The sequence below is a fragment of the Xenopus laevis genome, chromosome 7S (genome assembly GCF_017654675.1).
Source record: "Xenopus laevis strain J_2021 chromosome 7S, Xenopus_laevis_v10.1, whole genome shotgun sequence".
Lineage (NCBI taxonomy): Eukaryota > Metazoa > Chordata > Amphibia > Anura > Pipidae > Xenopus > Xenopus laevis.
Window position 1 is genome coordinate 66,071,292 of NC_054384.1, and position 19,893 is coordinate 66,091,184.

The window sequence follows — 19,893 nt, forward strand, 5'->3', positions numbered from 1 at the left end:
GTTTTTCACCTTTCAAGAACTGTTTTCATTTCAGGTGTTCACCAGCAGTAATTACTTTTTTTAATCGCTTTCACTTTTTGATATCTAAACATCCATGTTCCTGTCTCTGAGTCTCATTAACCCAGATGATTTTTATACAGCCTTGGATACATGGGGTTTGTTCACATTTGAGTTAACTTTTAGTTAGTAGATGTAGGGAGTGATATTCTGAGACAATTTGCAATTGATTTTCATTTTTTATTATTTTTGTTTTTTGCGTTATTTAGCTCTTTATTCAGCAACTCTCCAGTTTGCAATTTCAGGAATCTGGTTGCTAGGGTAGAATTTACCCTGGCAACCATGCATTAATTTGAATAAGAGACTGGAATATGAATAGGAGAGGACCTGACTAGAAAGATAAGTAATACAAAGTTGCAATAACAATACATTTCTAGGCTTACAGAGCATTTCTTTTAGATAGGGTCAGTGACCCCCATTTGAAAGCTCAGAAGAAAATGGGCAAATTTATTAAAAACTATAAAAAAAAATTAATATTGAATACCAATTGAAAAAGTTGCTTAAAATTGGCCATTCTATAAAATACTAAAAGTTATCTTAAAGGTGAACTACCCCATTAATGCATAACTAGAACAACAAGTAGTGGATTGACTGTGGACCTACAATTAATAATATGTTAAATAAAAATAAATGCTTAGCCATTTGTGTCATAGAGGGCAGGCTCCTCTAGGTGCACAGATGCAGTGCCTTATGCAGACATTCTGGTCTCAGTATCAAGGGCGCACTACAGGAAGAAATCTCTTTGTTGTGCGACAATTATATAGATTCATCTGCAGCAGCCAATGGGTTAATGAGAACCTGCCCTATTGAACAGCTGATTGTCAAGGCACAGACTGTGTGAAGGTGTCAAACTGTGACACTCTTTGCATAGGGGAGGTTGGTGCTGATAACAAGCAGTGAAGAGACTTCAGTCTGATTAAACATTAGCTGGGTGTCTTGGTAAAGGAGGGGGAATGTAGAGGAGGTGTTATGAGATGTACTTTGCACCTTCCAAAGGAAGACAGCAGAAATCTAAAGCAAGAATGAAGAAATACTCAGGTACAGATCCCCCCCAAAACTTTCATTATTTATTCGTAAAAACACCAGTCATACCATGCAGAGATCATCTGATCATAGAGCTGTGGATTACCATTTCAAAACTGTATTTGTTGCCGGTTTATTCTATCAGCGTACTTATAATTGTTTTATAGTAATGTCAATGGGCCGTAATATAGGTTATGCTGAGCAAAACGAGTAGCTTTAAGGAACAGGCTAAGTTCCCTCAGAGGGGTTCACAGCAGTTTATTTTTGTAGTTTTTAATACTAGTCAATCTATAATACAATGTATAATGTTGATATAAGCTAAGGCAGCCTTGACCCTAAAACATGTGGAAATCACTGTTCTTGGGACTTTATATAAGCTGTGCTATAACTGATTAAGGGATCTTGTTTCTTTTAAATATACACCAGCACTTAGGGTTAAATACAAGCTGAAAACAGCAGTAGAACACTCTCTGTTCTGTTCTGGCCATACCATTTAACTTCTATACTTAAAATTATGTTTACTGGATGCAGCATGAAGCAGATCTCCTTTGCAAAGTTGCTCTGCTTGGAATTACAGGAAAGCTAAGCTTACAATTTAAATACATTAAATATATAATAGGTAAAGTATACTGTAAAAACAAAAACTGCTTATTTTACATGGAGCAATGTGTAACAATAGGGAATACATATATATATATATTTATGCACATAAAAAAGTTTAATTCTGGTAAAAAGTGCTTAGGTTTGCAGCCTTTTTTTTACACAGCTTTTTATTGTGCACCTGGTTCAGTCCACCACAATTAATTTTCTAAGGCAGCTTCTGTATCCCCAGAAACGACTCATCTTCTTTTAGGGTCTGGCCACACGTGCAGATTCGGGTAGATTAGTCGCCAAAATGTAATGTGAGCGCTTCGTTTTTCGGAGTCGCCCAAAGTTTCCTCGTGAGGCAATTACGGCCAATGCCGGAAAACGAAGCGTTCCGTGTGCCTGCCCCCAGGCGATTTACATTTTAGCCGGCGGAAGCAGGGGAAGGCATATCGGGGAGATAAGTCGCTGCGAAGAAGTGGAGATATGTCGCCTGGCGACTAATCTCCCTGAATCTGCCCGTGTGGCCAGACCCTTACTGTGTTTTACCATAACATTATCTTTGATTTGTTCCTGATTCCTGAAACACATTAACATGAAAAGTTAATTTACACACAGACATAGATACACACAATGTAAGGCTACTCACCGCTGTGTGGAGGGGATGTCCAGTTCTGTTCGTCCCTGCAGGCAAGTAGTTGGTCGCAGTCACCAGCGAAGACACACCCGTGCGGTCGTGCGCGAGCGTGCGTCTTGATGTGCGTGTGGCTTGTCGTGCGCGCGTCTCGGCGTGCGTACGTTCGTTCGTTGCGTCGCCCTGCGTTTCTGCGAATGAGAGTTTACGCTGGGCCTATATCAACTCAGTTGACATACAAACAAATAGATTATCTTAGTTCATTTCCAAGAGACCCCAGCATTGTTATATTTGATCTCCTGTTGTTGACCCGGCTATTCCTGACTCGCTTGAACTCTGCCTGCACCTGACCTCGGCCTGATTTAACTACGAACCTGATCTGCCTGCATCTGACCTCGGCCTGACTTCAATACGAACCTGAGCTGCCTGCCTTTGACCCGGATCTGTTTGACCTCGTCCATCTCACCCTTGTTACTTCGTCCGGACTCTCCAGCCTCTTAATTTCCAGTAGTGATGGGTGAATTTGTCCCACTTCACTTAAAAAAATTTACCCATTTTCTATTAATTTCTATGGGGTTTTTAGTAGTGCATTTATCAATGGGTGAAAGAGTTCACTTGATAAATAACTTCTAAAAATCCCATTGCAGCAAATAGAACGTGGGTGGGTTTTTTTTGTAGCAAACTCATTTAATTTCACATTTTGAGAAATCTGCCCCAAAGTGGGTCCAAATTTTTAAGTTATGTATAATAAACAACTTATTTAGATCAAATTGGGAGCAGAAGTAGTAAATACTATTAATAAGCATGTTGGAGACCTCTAGTGACCAAAAAGAGGCAAAACCACAATTTCAATAATTTCTCCAAAACATGCTATTCAATAAAAAAATATATTTTATTCACATCAGTAGTTAAAAAACATGTATAGTAATCCCTCTAACGCCTAACGCGTTTCATGCTTACCCAGCACTTAGTCATAGGCAGAATCCAACTAGTCTTTCTTGTTTAGTTCCTTAAATACTAGCACATATAGTCCCTCCCCTTAATAAAACCAATCACATACATATGTTTCAAATGCCATGTATCATCCAATGGACTACAGGCTTTGATCTAATACAATGATCTATATGTTAGATAATACATGTTACAGGGCATATACAAAAATATAATTCACAAGTAGTCATAAGAAAATATAATCAAATATAACAAGTCACATCAAATGTGTAATTGAGGCCTAGTGGCAACCTGGTCTGTAGGTGAAAGATCCAATATACCTCTCTTTTCTTTAATTTCATCAGTAGGTCACCCCCTCTAATACCTGTCTTAATTTGTTCTATCCCTTGTATAGAAAAATACTTTAAATTACTGTTATTACATTCTTGGAAGTGTCTAGTGACATTGGTTTTGCTGCTTAGTTTAATATTGCTCACTTGATTAATGTGTTCCCTGATACGTTCTTTCAAAGATCTAATAGTGCAACCTACATATTGCTTGCCACATTTAGTGCAGGTGATGAGGTAAACTATCCCCCTACTGCAACAATTGATATACTGTTTGATTTTATAAGTAGTTGTGGTCACAGTTGAATTGAACTCTCCAGAGACTTTTAGATATTTACATGTGACGCAGCGGTTGTGCCCACACTTGAAACAACCACTGTGTCTCAGAAAATCTTGTTTACTGCTATTTTTCTCTTTGAATAGGCTCGGAGTATAATAAACGTTTACAAAAATGTTTCTCGACTGTAGGTCTCCCATATAATTAGGGGCAGATTTACTATGGTTTGAGTGAATTTTCGAAGTACAAAAAGTTCGTATTTCGAAGTAATTTTTTGGATACTTTGACCATCGAATAGGATACTACGACTCTGAATTTACTTCGACTTCGATTCTAAGTAAAAATCGTTCGAATATTCAACCATTCGATAATCGAAGTACCGTCTCTTTAAAAAAACTTCAACTTCAATATGTCACGGTCGGCACCCTAAACCAGAACTAGTGCCAAGCTCCCTGGTCTCGGCTTGGCTTCACCAGTAATGTGACCGCCTTTGGCTTCGGGAGGAGCCCTCAGCGTACTCAGATGCCACCTGGACTTTTCGAGAGGAGCAAGGCGAGGAGTTCTGGCAAGCAAAGGGACACGACTGTTGTTAAAGTCAGTTAGGCCGAAGGTCGTGGTATAATAACGTAAGACAGATTCGTGGTCAGACAGGCCGGGTCGAGGCAGGCAGATAGCTAGAGTCGTCAGGCAGGCAAGGGTCAAACCGGGTAATCAAACAGATGGGATGAGGCAGAATCGGAGTCAAATAACAGGCAGGGGTCAAACCAGAACGTCAAACAGGAGGGTTAAGCAGAATCATGGTTGGTTTCGGGCAAGGGTCAGGTTCTTGAGATCAGAGTAGTCAAATAGCCAGGCAGGGGTCAAAACAGATAATCAGGATCAGATTTAAACAGAATAGCAATAGCTAACAGCACCAGGAACAAATCCTATCATGGGCAATGACAAACAGTGGGAATGCCCCTTTAATACTTTTGAATTTGGCGCCATTGCGTGCTGACGTCATTACACCAGCGCGCATGCGCCTTTAAATACGGAAGTGCGTATGCGCGTGCGCACTAAGGAAGAGCCAGAAGAGGAACAGCGCGGCGCGGCGGGCATCCCCGCCGAGGGGGCGGCAGGCGTCCCTGCCGTACCCCCACTTGACCACCAGGGTAAGACTTTATTACACAATGCTTCGCCATATTAAACCTGCCGAATTGCTATGTTAGCCAATGGGGACCTTCTACAAACTTTACACATCAAACAAGTCTTTACACATCGAAAAAAAAAAAAAAAATCCTTTGATCGTATGCTAAAATCGTTCAAATTATTTAATCATTCGATTGAACGATTTTTATTTCGATCGCAGGATTGTCAAATTCGGTGAAAAAACTTTGAATTCTATATTTGAATTCGAAGTTTTTCAATTCGATGGTCGAATTTCAAAGGTTTTTGTCCTTCGAAATTCGACCCTTGACAAATCTGCCCCATAGAGTCTCACAATGGGAATGGTAGAATGATCTGAATATTCTCACATCCGTGATGTTCCAGTCTCTCTAGTGTGAAAACGAAACTGAAAGCCTTCTATAAAATCAGTCTGTATTCTGTTTGTTTTGTACTCTAATGCAAGAGAAGTAGATTCACGTTGAGAATATGAAGAAAAAGGGAACAGATGCCTGCAATACTTATTTTTATTTGATTTTAAACTAAATACTGTACATATATGTGGGAATTGATAAATGTGCTTCAGGCAGTATCTGCATTTACTCAGCATTTTTTTATTGTTGTATCAATACTGAAGATAAAACTAGAGCCTCAGCTCCAATCTGCAGTAACTAATTTGAACCAAAATGTTAGCAAATAGCTGCATTATCAATTATTGTAAGTTGCCTGCTGTTCTTATTCAGTCATTTTTTGTCTCCCCCCCAAAAGTGAGTACAGCTGAGTAACAATGAGTACACTTTTACTTATATTTAGCTGCACTGTGGAAATTTTTACAGATTGTGGGTATGGCTATGGGTCTATTTTTCCTTCAGTCGTTGTTTTGTTTTTGTGGAGTACCGGTGGTTGTACATTTGCCAGTATTAGACTATGTTTTATTATTTTCTGTTGTAGTAAATTAAGCCAGTGGTATGGGCATTCTAGTTTAGGTTACATCTTTGGGAATGGGAGCTCATAGTGATAATGTGCTACCATAACCCACAAAAAACACTTTCTGTATAAGTACTTTCATTTGACAGCCACATTTAGCATGTTTATACATGCTGCATAACTACAATTTCAGTTATTTCTACTTTTACTCCTGTATCCTCTTAAAAGTTTTGTTTTTATTATTTGGTACCGGTTAGTGAAGTATGTCATTGTGCAAGTGCCTGTCTTTCCTCTTTTCATCTGGGGAATTTCCCAAACACTGGTTGATAAACAGCGGAACATGAGTTACTATTTACTACTTCTTGGTTTAAGCAAAAATGTCCTCTTTTCTTGTAGTTTTCTCTACTACTATTTAAAAAATGATAACTGACATTATCTAAAGTATCCCTTTGGTTTTGTCCTTTAAAATAATGCCATTTATATAAATACTGGTCTTATACTATAACTATTAAATAAATGTACTCTGTTTCAAATGCAGTTTTTTTTTCAAAACTCAATCATGAAAATTGATCTTCTTTGCGTGATTTTTTTAACTTGACCACTGTCATATTTTTAAAATAAAAATTAAAAATTGTGTCCATTCAGTGAAAAAGTCTATTGCCATGAAAATGACATTTCATTCAAATTGTTTAGTTTTTTTTAATTGATAGGTCTCAAAAATCTGAGTTTTAAAGCACTCAAATCCAAACATAATCATTAAAATTTTAATAAATTTGCCCCACAGTACAAACATTGCAAGTTCAATTAATTTCAGTTGTAGATTGTGCCATTTTCCATGACATGACCAAAAAACTTGATCTCAAATTATTTAGCATTTAGGTTTTCTGAAAACCAAAAAATAAATATTTGCATAAAAAAAAATTCACCCTAAAACCAAACCTAAAGCCTGGTTAGCTTCTGTAGAAGTTATTGTTAGTGTATTTTCAATATTCAAGCCTTTTTTATTTTCAAGTTGTTTTAAACATTCAAATTTGTTAAAAGAAATAAATGAAACCATTCAATATTAGCTGATACCCCTTAAAGGTGTGTACCGTTGAACAAGCAGTAGCAACAGGAAGAGGTCTTCCCATAGTTTAGATCATAATACTTTGTTTACCAAAAAATAATTTAAACATGAAACAAAACTAATAGGATTATTTTGCCTAGAACATGATTTATCCAGCTTAGTTTGGATGAAGTGCAAAGTACTCTTTTATTAAAAGGAAATCATTTTTAAAATTCTAATTATTTGCTTAAAATGGGGGATGACTTTCCTGTAATTCAGAGCTTTCTGGTTAATGGATTTCTGGATAGCAGATTCTTTACCTGCACTCCTTTGTTTCCCACCACTTTATTAATCTTTTTTTGTTGTTATTTGAACAAAGTGCAGTGGTTGTAACTTGGAATCCAGGAATAGTGAAGCCCCAGCATTCAAGCAGATAAAACCTGAGTGTCCAGGCACATTCTTCTATCGCCAGTCCAAAGGTTCCTTGGATAGTGTTCTGTACAGAGAATTTTTTTGGCATATACTAAATCTCACCTCTAATTAAAGCACCAATTATAAAACCTCAAATCCTGAATAACTTGTCTCTTCTTATCTGTAGAAATCAAAGATGACCTTGTATTAACTACGTAAGTATTATCCTTTGGAAAGTGACAGGTAGTGCTTTCTGATCAGTTTTCTTTTTAATTTTCCTGCAGTTAAGCCAGAACTATGGTTATCCCATTTATATATTGTATTTATATAAATATATTGTACTGATATCCTGCACTTAAAAAATATGTGCTGAGTAAGCTTTAATACCACTTATATTAAAAATCTGTTTTCTAGCAATAGCTTGCCACCTGTCCTGATTTGACCCGGACAGACCAGTTTTCAGAAGGGCTGCCCGGGTCAAGACAGTCTTCCTGGTTTTCCAAAAAATGAAAACCGGGCAGGATCTCCCCTGATTGACATAGTGATCAGCCAATGACTGATCGCCACATCATAGCCCCACAACATCACTGGCCTGACATGGTGATGTCATGGCCCTGCCCCTGCCACAAAGGTGGCAACCCTAGTTACCATTTACCTTCCAATAGGAATGTAGGGCCCAGATTTGCATAGTAGATAACACATGAACTGAGATGTTTAGCAATAAAGTAGAGAAAAACAAAGGTCACATGTCATTTGTGGATGAACACATTTCACAAATAAAATTAAATTACATTTTTTTCCTCTAAAAATTTTGAGGTTTAATAAATAGGCCCCTAAATATATATACACTCATTATGTTGTTACATGCCCTTAACACCTTAGTGTAATTAGCAGTGCTGCTTACCAGGGGCGATCCTGGGCCCTCCGCCACCTGAGGCAGCAGCAGTTGCTGCTGCCCCCCCTCCCCCAGAAATTCGCTCTTAAAGTACCAGGAGCAGCATTTTTGCTGCCCCCGGTACCTGGTGGGGCGCTGCCACCTGAGGCTCATTGCCTCAACTCGCCTCATTGGCGAAGCACCCCTGCTGCTTACCAATGCATAGTTTGAAATTACCCTAGGCTACATCCACAGGGCCCCCCTTTCTAGGCTACTGCTGGGTCTAAATTTGTGTAGATGCAGGAACACATTCACCCCGAGATCTCAATGCCAGATCACGTTCGCTGCGCGTCAGTGACATCACTGTTTCTGTAAGCATCCAAGCCAAGAATCAGTCCAGATTGGCAGTAGCCTCACAGAAAACCAGAAGTCTATTATGCAGATGGATTGTCTGTGCACTGGCAGAAGAGAGTCAGTTTAAGTTTAGATCCCCTATAGTGTGTTCTGTGATGTCAAGATATGCCACCCTTCTGCAATATACTACTATTAAGGTTTTTAGAATACCATTTTCACCTTGAGCTATAAAGTCCTGCTACATGAGTAGAACACCTCTCAAAAGTCATCTAATCGTAAGCCTTTGTTTTATGAAAAAACAAAATGTTGTCCATCTCTATTTTTAAGGAACAGATTAGCCCCTCTCTGTTCACAACCAGGCATGAAGTTTATGGCCCCCTGAATAAAAGGGGGCCTAATGCAGAAGCATGCTATTTTATTTGCTATGGATGGAACATGTGTAAGGCTTACAGTGAGTATGGATAAAGCTACTTCTCCCATTCCTGTTATGGGGCGAGTTAATTGTTGGTATTTTTGCACTTTTGCGTATTTCTATATTAATTAGGTTATATAGGAGGGAAACCTGTACTATTTTAACTTTATGTCTTAGTCTGGATAATGCACAAGGTTCTGTTTTATTATTACATAGAAAAATTAAATAATTTTGACAATTTTTTTATTATAATGGAGTCTATGGGAGATGGAGTAATTTGGAGCTTTCTGGATAGTAGGTTTCTGGATAATGGATCCTATACCTGTTAGATCTCTGCAACATGTTGTAGGTATCCACAGACATTTTCATTTCCTGGGCTATGCTGAGAACGGCAATATTTGGTGTATTCTCCATATCTAACTATTGGGACAATTTAAGACATCTGCTTGAAGAGTCCCTGTAGCTGGGATGATAAGCACTGCATATACCTGTACTGACATTATAATGTACTATGCTTATAAATATTTCAAATATTATGATGTGTGTTGTAAATGGCTGCACAAAGAACTAACCTTTTATCTTTTCTCCTGTACTTAGAAGGTTTCTGTTTAACCCAAAGCTTGGAATTGATAATCCTGCTTTGTGCCTGGGAGAAGACACTGGTGAGTCACACCAAATATCTGATTTAAAACGTTGTAGGGGCTCTAGTGTAATAATAATTCATACTATCTGTCTGCCCATCCCAACATCTCCAGGAACTAGACATATAAGTAGTGGACATATCTAACTATAGGGCCCATGGGCAGCCCCATCTAATTAAGATGCTTTTTCTGCTTAAGCTTCTTTACACCCTTCAATATGCCCCACTTTGGCTCCCAAAATCTTATTTCACTAAAGCGAATGCTACTTTCAGATAAATATCATGGGATAACTGTAGACCTAGACTTAAATTGGAGAAGACCAGATTTAAACTATGGAAGTTAATGCATCCTAAATACAAAATGGAGTCACTCTTCCTGATATGTATCTCTGTTATCTAGCTGCCCTGTTGGTGCATCTAACAACTTGGGTAGAGGATGCATACCATAAAGTCCTACACTCTCTTTGGACCCAGTTAACTATCTTTGGCAAAAATCCTGTGAGCTTGATACTGGACAAGCTCTAATCTCCCCCCTCTTTATCACAATGCAGAAGGTCTGGCTGACAGCACATACTTTAATCTTATCTCATCACAAGTCACTGATTCAGGAACCCCACTTTGGAATCACTCTGCTTACTCTCAGGCTCAAACTGGCCCCTACCAACATCAGTTTACTATTTCTACAGACAAATATTTGGTCTACCTCAACAGAGGCCACACTAAAGGTCTCATAAAAGTACTGTATGCCAGACTGGAGCAAGACATAGATGAAGACCCCCTGGAGGGACTTCAGTGCAAATGGGAAACAGATGTGGGCACCATACTAAATGAGGAGTGTCAGGAAGGTCAAGAAGCAGCTCAACTACTGGTTACAAATGATTCAACTATATGTTTTTCACAAGTCATATAATATTCCAGTTAGATTGCGCCAAATAAATCCGTATACCACAGACACATGGATCAGGTGCACGCTAGATAAAAGGACTTTTATATAGGGATGCACTGAAATCCACTATTTTGGATTTGGCCAAACCCCCAAATCCTTCGCCAAAGATTCGGCTCCCGCCCCTAATTTGCATATGCATATGTAAATTAGGATGCAGATTCTCCTCCTCTAGGAAAATTATTTACAAAGTAGAACTTATATTTGTAGCACACCATCTGGCAAGAATAACTGAAATCAAGTGCTTCCTATAAGCCATGAATAAACTTTCCCTCATTTCTCTACTATAAGTCTGGATCACTCTTCTTTTGCAGACTTCTTAATTTTTCCCAGCTTAGAAGGATTCTTTCTCCTGATTATAGTTTTTAATTCAGTGGTCTGATTAGATCTGAATTTAGATCTCATTGTTGACATATAGTCATAACAGTCCAGCATTTTGATTTTAATCATTTCTGACACTAGGTTTAATATTGAACTCCAATGCTTTGTAATATACTGACTTTAATGATGCCATGCAAAGATTTAAGGGCCATGGGTCCAGTGGCAGCAAAGCAAGCCCAAAACATGAGTATTCCTCCTCTATATGCAAACAAAAGAAATACATAACATTGTTATTTTCAAAAACATTCTGTCAGATGGTGTCCAAGATGGTGACCCCCTGTGACAAGTTTGAAGTCCTGGATCTTTGCTGCTATTGAGAAGCTGAAACTTTAGACTGATGCAATAAGTTCATTATATAGAATTTATTTTTAGATTTACGTTCTCCTTTAAGACATTCTTTGGTATTACACTATATGTCATCCCTATGTGATATACAGTATGCCGGTCCTGGCTGGAAGGGCGATTGTAATATGTAGAGAGAGCATTTGCCTTAATTCTATTGCAATATACAGTACACTATTTCAAGACTGACAAAATGTCACATTTTAAAATATTTTTGCCTTCCTCAGCTCTGAATTATTCATTCCATTGAGAAAGAAAATCTCTTGGCAATACTCTGAGCTAAATAGATGTAAAGTCTGTAAAAATCAAAGAGGATTCTCCATTTAGCACACTAAGGCATTTACTGGCTGATGAGACTAAAACATGCCTTTTATTTAAACTAACTAATACAACTGTGATTGTAAGCTCCTTGGGGCAGGAATGTCTTTCCTCATGTTGCTCATAACCAGTGATGAGCAAATTTGTCCCGTTTGCCACAAATTTTGCGAATGTCCCATGAAATTTGCAAAACTGGCGAAAAATTTGCAAACTGGGGATTTTGACGCCAGTGACAATTCGCCGGCTTCAAAATTAAAGTAAATGGTCATCCGTCCGTTTAATTTTTCCGACGCCGGTGAATTTTCGCAGCAAATTCACAAATGTATTCGCTGGCTGCAAAACAGGCAAATTCGCCGCAAATTCGAGCCTGGCGAATAAATTTGCCCATCACTACTCATAACCCATACAGGTAACGTTTATAACTATATACTGTATATTTTTTTATGAATTGAACTGTCTGCCCAGCAAAGGCAAGTCTTGTCCTGTCCTGGCTTGTAGGCTGAAGGGTCAGGTACCATACAGGTTGCCCAGTCTATTGAAATCTTAAAGTTATTATTATTATTTTTAACACATATTTATTAAGAACCAACATATTCTCCGGAGCTGTACAATAAATGTAAAATAAAATGTTGTACAAAAACAACTGACTAATAAAAGAGGTAAAGGAGGCCATGCCAAAAAGTCCCAACAAAATGTTTTCAAAATTCAATGTTACAAAATGAAGACCATGCATTATCACCTTCTGTAGCCTTTTGACTTGTTATCCCAAGAAAATGTTTCCTACATATTGGGGTTGTTTAATAAAATCAAAAATTTGTCATTATTTTAGTAAAACCACTTCAACCAAACTTCCTTTCACATTACCTTATTTATTTGACATCTGCCATTGACTTCTACAAGACCTTGACAGGTTTGAGATGGAGTACCTTTTTATTTGGAGTTTTAACAGCATTGGGGTTTAATATATCACGAAAAATGTGAGTTTTTTCTCCACAAAAAAGTTGTGTTTTTCCTCCATAAAAATCAGAGTTTAGTAAATAACCCCCTAAATATAAAAAAAAATCACCTAAGGGTAGGGGCACACTGGGCGATTCGGGGAGATTTAGTCGAGTCGTGAGGCAACTTCAGACGACTTCGGAAAACGAAGCACCGCATGTGCTTTAGCGCAGGTGATTTTCCATTTTAGACGGCGCAAGACAGAGGGAAGGCGTTTGGGGAGATTGGTCGCCGCAAAGACGAGGCAATTCGTCGCCAAATGAACATTGTTCACTTTTATGGGAGATAAGGTTGAATTTCAAAGGTGAGCAGAAGAAATTAACCTTCTTTCTCACGTCCATAGCAATTCTAACAAGAGCAACTGGGGGTCATTTATGAAGTTCACAGTGCATATTTATTGCCCATGTTTTTTTCCTGAATACTAAAATATTGCACTGCTGTGCCCATCTTTACAGTGTTTGCAAATTCACATTGCTCACAAATATTCACAAATGGCTCACAAATGAGATGGGTGTTTGCCAGAGTGCGGCCACTGTGTGAGGTTGTGTGCGAAAATATCGTTGACAGTAATTTCAATTCGTAATTTGCAAAGCTTTTTTGAGAATATTTTCTCTGACACCAATGTCATGGCGTAACTCAAATGAAGAGTGTGCGCAATTTGAAAATTTGCTATATTTAAAAATTGCTCATGGACATTCGCAGTGCAAATAAAAATTTGCAATTCTGGTTGCACATTAAATACACCACCATTATCCAGCTTTATAAATATATATATAACCTTGCGCATGGCAAACATGTCACTGTTCATTGCATTCTAAGGCTTTACTATTGAGACTATAGTTGATAAAAATCTGCCAGATTAACGGTGGTCAATACTGAGTGAAAAGTGTTTGCAGCCTGAAACAAACTGCAGTACCAGTCGGTAGGAAGATTCTCTTTGCAGAGTAAAGCAGTGTAAATAAAGGACTTTAGCTGCTTTGGATACTGGAGGCTAATGGCATAAACAAGATTTTATTGCACTTACATTGTGGCTTTTTGTATCCATTAACTGTTTAGATGTTGTTGCATCCTAACTGGAGGAAGGGGGAGAATATAAACAATATAAATATATAAGCCATGTCAAAAAAGTGATATAGTATAATATATTGATAGACTAGTCTGTGGCCTTCTGCAATGTAAGAAAGGTTTAGGGCACTCTGGAAAACCCAAAAACTATTTAAAAAGTAGAAGAAAATCTTTATACAAACAATCATATCCAGCCTTATGCGTTTTGTGTCCCCAAGACACTTAATCAATTACAACATGATATCGGTATTTAAAAACCCAACACCAATGGAGAGGAAAAGGGGAGGAGAAACTGAAAATCCAATTACAAATTTAAAGGCATCTCATACCCAAAATAAATGGCTACACAAATCAAGTTAAAGTAGAAAACACAAGATATCTTTTTGTTTTTAAAACAAAAGTCTGTGGCCTTCCACATGCTCTGTAGACTTTATCCTTTTTTACATAACTTTGTACTTGTTTTTTTAGGTTCACGTCCAGAGCCTGCAGCAAGGTTTTGCGTGTTGAGGAAAGATGCAGATGGAGATTTTGCCTTTCATTTGAGTAAGGAGCAGGAGAGAGAGGGCCATATTGTGAGGCAGGTGGTTCCTGGAGGCCCGGCCTACCTCGCAGGACTGAGGGATGGAGACCAGCTGCTACAGATTAACGGAGAGTATGTGCATGAACAGGACTACCTGAGGGTGAGATTGCAAATATATTCAAGCATACTGTAAAGTTGTTTTTGCTAAAATAATACAATTAAGTGAATAGGTGGCAGGAAAAGGAAATAAAATAAGTCAATACAGATTTTTTACATCTCTCTCTAGTCATTTGTGTTACAGTGTATATATAGACATATTTTCAGCACTCTATAAGAGTTAACATTATAGTCAGGACAGATGAAGCTGACGCAGGCCCCTTCATTTTCGTTTGCGCACGGCACGACGTGGCCAGCTAGTTTGCAGGGGGAGCCCGACAATATGTCTATCCCCATGTCAGATTTCAAAATTGAATATAAAAAAATCTGTTTGCTCTTGAGAAATGGATTTCAGCGCAGAATTCTGCTGGAGTAACACTATTAACCGATTCATTTTGAAAAAAATGTTTTTTCCCATGACAGTATCCCTTTAAGGTGAAGCTCCAAAAAACAAACCAAAGAACATATTTTGAACACTGACACCCCTGAAATATACAGTATAAAGCTGAACTATTATGCACGTGTTTTTTACGTTCTTGTCAAGTAAATGTAGAGCAGCATTAGTCACTTGCCACCCATTTGAAAAACAAAACTAGAACAGAACAGCAAAAAGAATATTGCATTTTACATTTGTGACTACAGCCACATTGCAGGCAGTGGAATGGCTGATTAATGCTAACAAGTTATTTGGGGAAATTAAAAATAAGTAGTCCAAAAACATCTTTTAAAGGTGCATTATTTCATTTATTACAGTTAAATAATGGAAAGTAGATAAATCCACAAAGTTGGGGCATTTAATAATACATAACACAAACATGTATGTTTTTTAAGGTATTTAGTGGGCTTCAAAATACCAAGAGATGAGTATTACAAAGCAGTTTAATAGTTTTGAGTTATTTGAAAACTACTTTTTGGAGACCACTGGCTATGTTTTAAAACACCTGGTTTAACAACATTCATGTGGGCATATATAATTTTGTGGTCACAGCCTAATTGCACCTCCAACTTATGGTTTTAAATTTAGTGGTGAGCACAACTTTCCCTTTTTTGCTATATATTAATATCCATAGTGCTCTCAGCAATTTAAATCACTCACACTCCTTAATACTTAAGTATGTTATTCATGGAGATCAGGTACAGCTCTGTCGTCAAGGTTGCTGTAACAACTCCACTAAATGGTCCAGCCTGTTGAGTTTGTGTCCCGTCCTCCAAGCCTGAAGTGCCTTCATGAGCAGCCCTTGGAAAAGAGGAGACTTTCCTTACATTTATTTTAGAGGACTTTTTGGTTAGTTTTATCCCCACTCACCAAAACCTTATGTATTGCTCTGCACAATTGGAAGCAGATCTACAAATGGTCAAATGGTACCAAGACAGAGTTATAATGTAATGTGTCAGGTACATGTTCTATGTTCGTGATGCCTCTGCTATCTTTGTAGGTGGTACAGAAAATAAAGTACAGTGGTTCCCGGGTATCACTTGGTGTCCTTGATGAAGCAGCTTATGAAAGGCTACGCTCCAGTCACAGGTCCCCAGCATCGGTCCTTCCCAGTTTTCTCCCTGATTCATGTCCTCGCCCTCACTTCTACCGTGTAAAGAATGAAGGTCGAGGATTTGGGTTTACTGCCAGTGCAACAGGTGGTGAGTAACCAGCATTAAGTACAGAGATGTAAGTGGTCTAATGACTTAAAAAAATAGAAATGAGATGGCAACATTACATGACCATGCAAAAAACAGCCCCAGCAGACCAGTAAATGCAATCTGCTGGTAGCTTTCTGTGGGTGCACAAAACTGTAGCAAACATTTTACCTATTTTGATTACTGTGAAGTGGATCTTCATTTTCACTTTCCCTGACACATTTCATGGAGAGCATTTTGTAAGATTACTATCGCAATATTAGGAAAATAACTGTTACTAAACATGTTCTAACACACAAATACGCTGATATTGTTGTTCAAATAGCACTGACACAAGTGAACAGTACATAGGCCAAAAGGCTAGACTAAGCAGTGATAGAATGTTATCGTAGGCTTTTGATCCATGAAACTGATCATTTTCACACAAGCAGTCATGCAATTCAATCAGACAGACAACGACTGCAATTTGTGATAAAAGTTTGTACAGCATATATTGTCATCACATTTACTAGGTATTGGCTGCTTTACGTTATCCTGTTCATATCTTGTTAAAAAAAGTACCATTACAGTTTCCAGCACTCCCATTAATACCAGCAAACGCTTTGATAATATGTTTCTTTTCTAGGTGTGCGAGGGACTTTCCTGCTTCAGGTGGAAGAGGGCGGTCCAGCACAGAAGACTGGGGTTCCTCATGGCTCTCGGCTGTTGGAAGTGAATGGGGAGAGTACAATTAGTATTACTATGAGTCAGCTCACTAAGAAGGTGATGCCCATAACAAAACTGTATAATTTCCAGCATATACAATATGCTGTAGGGGAGGAAATAAATGGTAGTGTACATTCATGTTCATGAACTCTTATTTACTTCATGCAGTTGCAACGTAGAAGTTCACATGTAGTTCTTCTTGTACTGGAAGCATCTGTTTGGGATATCTATGAATCTCATGGGGTTCCACTCAGTGCAGCACTTGCTGAAACATCCTCTCTCCCTTATCGGACAAGGAAACTGCACCTGGTAAAGGGTCCACAAGGATATGGATTCCTCCTGAGACAAGAGAAGTGCCCAGCAGGTCAAGGTAAGAAATGTACAGAGGTAAGAGAGAGAGAGATATAGAAGTATCTAACTAAGAACGACTATAGTGTGTCCCACTATTGTTCAAACTGCACTTACAGCAGATACACTGGGCTTAGAAGCTCAGTGCAGAGAGGGTATGCAAATGTATATTAAGTGTAGGAACATATTATAGAGCCAATTGTTGTTGCCATTACATAGGATACATACCTGTATATTGCATATAACTGCAATAAAGAAAGAACGTTATATGTACTTCAACAGGATTGTTACAACAGAAGTTTTTTTAATGGCATAAAGACTGATGGTTTTTTTTCACACCTCTTTAGGTCAGTTTCTACGTGAAATTGATCCTGGACTTCCTGCAGAGGATGCTGGAATGCGTGAAGGAGACCGTCTTCTGGGGGTCAATGGGCAGAGTGTTGAGGGACTAGAACATGAAGATATTGTCAGCATGATCCAAGAAAGTGGCAAACAAGTCACATTAATTGGCATCAGCAATGAAGGGGACAAGTTCTTTAGTGAGGTGAGCAGCTGTTAGAATAATTTGGTTAGAAAACAAAGGCAACCCAGAATGACGTTCTATAGTAAAGTGAGGAGGAAAAGTGGTAAATTCAGTTATGAGGTTGTGAGATTGGGAAACTAAGGAAGTGAGAGAAACAATTAATCTGTACTGTGATGAATTCACTGTTCTGGGTGGTGGTTGTGGGTCAGTATATTTATTATTACCTCACTAGATGTAATTATAGTTCCACTCAAGCACAAACCACTTTTGACATATATATATTATCTTTATTCTCAAACTGCTCCTAACATTTAATGCCATTGTGCAGCTCATACGTAGACACCTGCACATTTCTAAAAGCATTTCAAGTTTAAAGCTTTCTCTAAAACAGAATGTTTTGAAGACAGGAAACAATATGTGTGAACTGCTTTACACAATCTAAAAAAGTTCAGCAGTGTGTGGTTATAACAGGTCATATTCAGGGACAGAGCATAGGGTACAATGAAACAACTATATTTCTTCAATTTCTATCCTTTCTGTAACATCTGAGAAAGGGTTCAGATATACCCCTCCAAATATTGTGTTTTTTAAACATGGCACCTGGTTAACATTATACTGTATCCATTGGTCATAACTTTTTGTATATTAAGAATATGAAATATATATATATATCTATATGTATAAAACTATGCTATATTTACAGGGGACAGTTGACAAAAGGCCACTTAATTATTTTTCAATTCTTTCATATCCTAGATTGGACTCTCTCCTCTACTATTTTATGAAGAAGATACTCATTCAGAATGTACGAATGCTACCCAAACGACTACTGACACCCAATCTGGTCCTGGCCATACAGAGCCACAGGTAAAACTCTTCTTGCGGGATCAAGTATGTGTCTGTTATGATTTTAGTCTTTTTCTTTCAATTTGTTGCTGTCACACATGTCATTCGGTACCCATAAGATACTTACTGGACATACTTTTCCCCAATTTACCAGATAAAGGAACAGTAATAACAAAAAAAAAATGTGTTTTAAATGAACTAAAATAAAATATACTGGTGCCATGCATTGGTAAGTTATGTGTTTGCTTTAGAAAGACCACTATTGTTTATATAATCAAGCTGCTGTGTAGTAATTTAAGCTGAAAAAGAAAAAAAGGCACAGGATACACAACTGATAACATATAAGCTCTGTAATAGGATACAATGGTATTTTACAGAGTGCATCTGTTATCTGCTATATAACTTGAGCCTTGAATGGCTGCCCCCATGGCTACACAGCAGCTTGTTTATATAAACTATAGTAGTGTTTTTGAAGCAAACACATTAGTTTTACCATACATAATATTTTAATTACTTTAAATATTTTAATTACTTTTTCATCTTTTGGTGTTACTGTTCCTTAAAGAGGCTATTTAAGTAATATAATAAAATAGCAATATCTAACTAGTCCTAGTAACTTGCAGAAATCAGTTATATGTTTGTTTTCAAACAGCTGACCATTAAATACTACCTGATGATCAGTAGTTATGTGTACTTTAACCTGCACAATACTTTGCACCTTTTATTAAATTGACCTCTCTGTGTTTATTTATATTGATGGGTGTTTATTATTTATTACCTGAATTCCGTTGTTATCTTGATGCGTTCTTTGTTGCGCAGGTGAATGCAGATTCTGCCAAAACCCACAGTACTTCCACAGAGATACAGAAGAATGAGGAATGAGGAACAATGTTCTATCCCTGCTGCCATTGTGACAAGGAATGGTACTAACACTGCTGTTGTCAGACAATTAAGGCTTATAAAAATTGTGAAGAAATATTAACTACGGAGTCTGTGGCTTATACTGTACCACCAACCACATCTGTATCATGTATTCTTTATCTTCTCCGGTCTGATTTAAAGTGATATGATGTCAATTGTGACAAAGTATGATTATCACAACTGCTACCGCATGGTATACAAATATCACCCTAATCACAGCTATAGTAGGGATGATTCTAGATTTATGGCACATTATTTTGTGTTATGTTTTGATGGAGGATTTATTATTCATGCACAGCTGAAAATTTGCACTTTCCTAATATAGCACATATAGGGGCAAATTCACTAACCGGCGAAAATTGGTTTCGCGCACATCGCAACATTTCGCCAGGTGTAAATTTGCCTGGACAATGCTAATTCAAAAAGATCCGAAGTTGCGCACACGGCACCAAACGCTGGTGAAGTTGCACTTGAGAAAATACGCTCAGCAGTTTGAAGTTACGCTAGCGTTGGCTAATCTGCATACGGCGTGCAG

General features: G+C 37.9%; 1 protein-coding gene across 1 annotated transcript; it reads left to right on the forward strand.

Moving 5' to 3' along the window:
- The first annotated feature begins 930 nt into the window (after positions 1–930).
- On the forward strand, positions 931–19,373 carry pdzd3.S (PDZ domain containing 3 S homeolog). Its single transcript, XM_018242285.2, has 10 exons — positions 931–1,095; positions 7,567–7,594; positions 9,617–9,681; positions 14,173–14,384; positions 15,817–16,018; positions 16,641–16,777; positions 16,889–17,090; positions 17,416–17,612; positions 18,348–18,458; positions 19,257–19,373. The coding sequence occupies exons 1-10, from the start codon at positions 1,032–1,034 to the stop codon at positions 19,317–19,319; spliced, it is 1,281 nt and encodes a 426-aa protein (XP_018097774.1). The 5' UTR covers positions 931–1,031; the 3' UTR covers positions 19,320–19,373.
- The last annotated feature ends 520 nt before the right edge of the window (positions 19,374–19,893 follow it).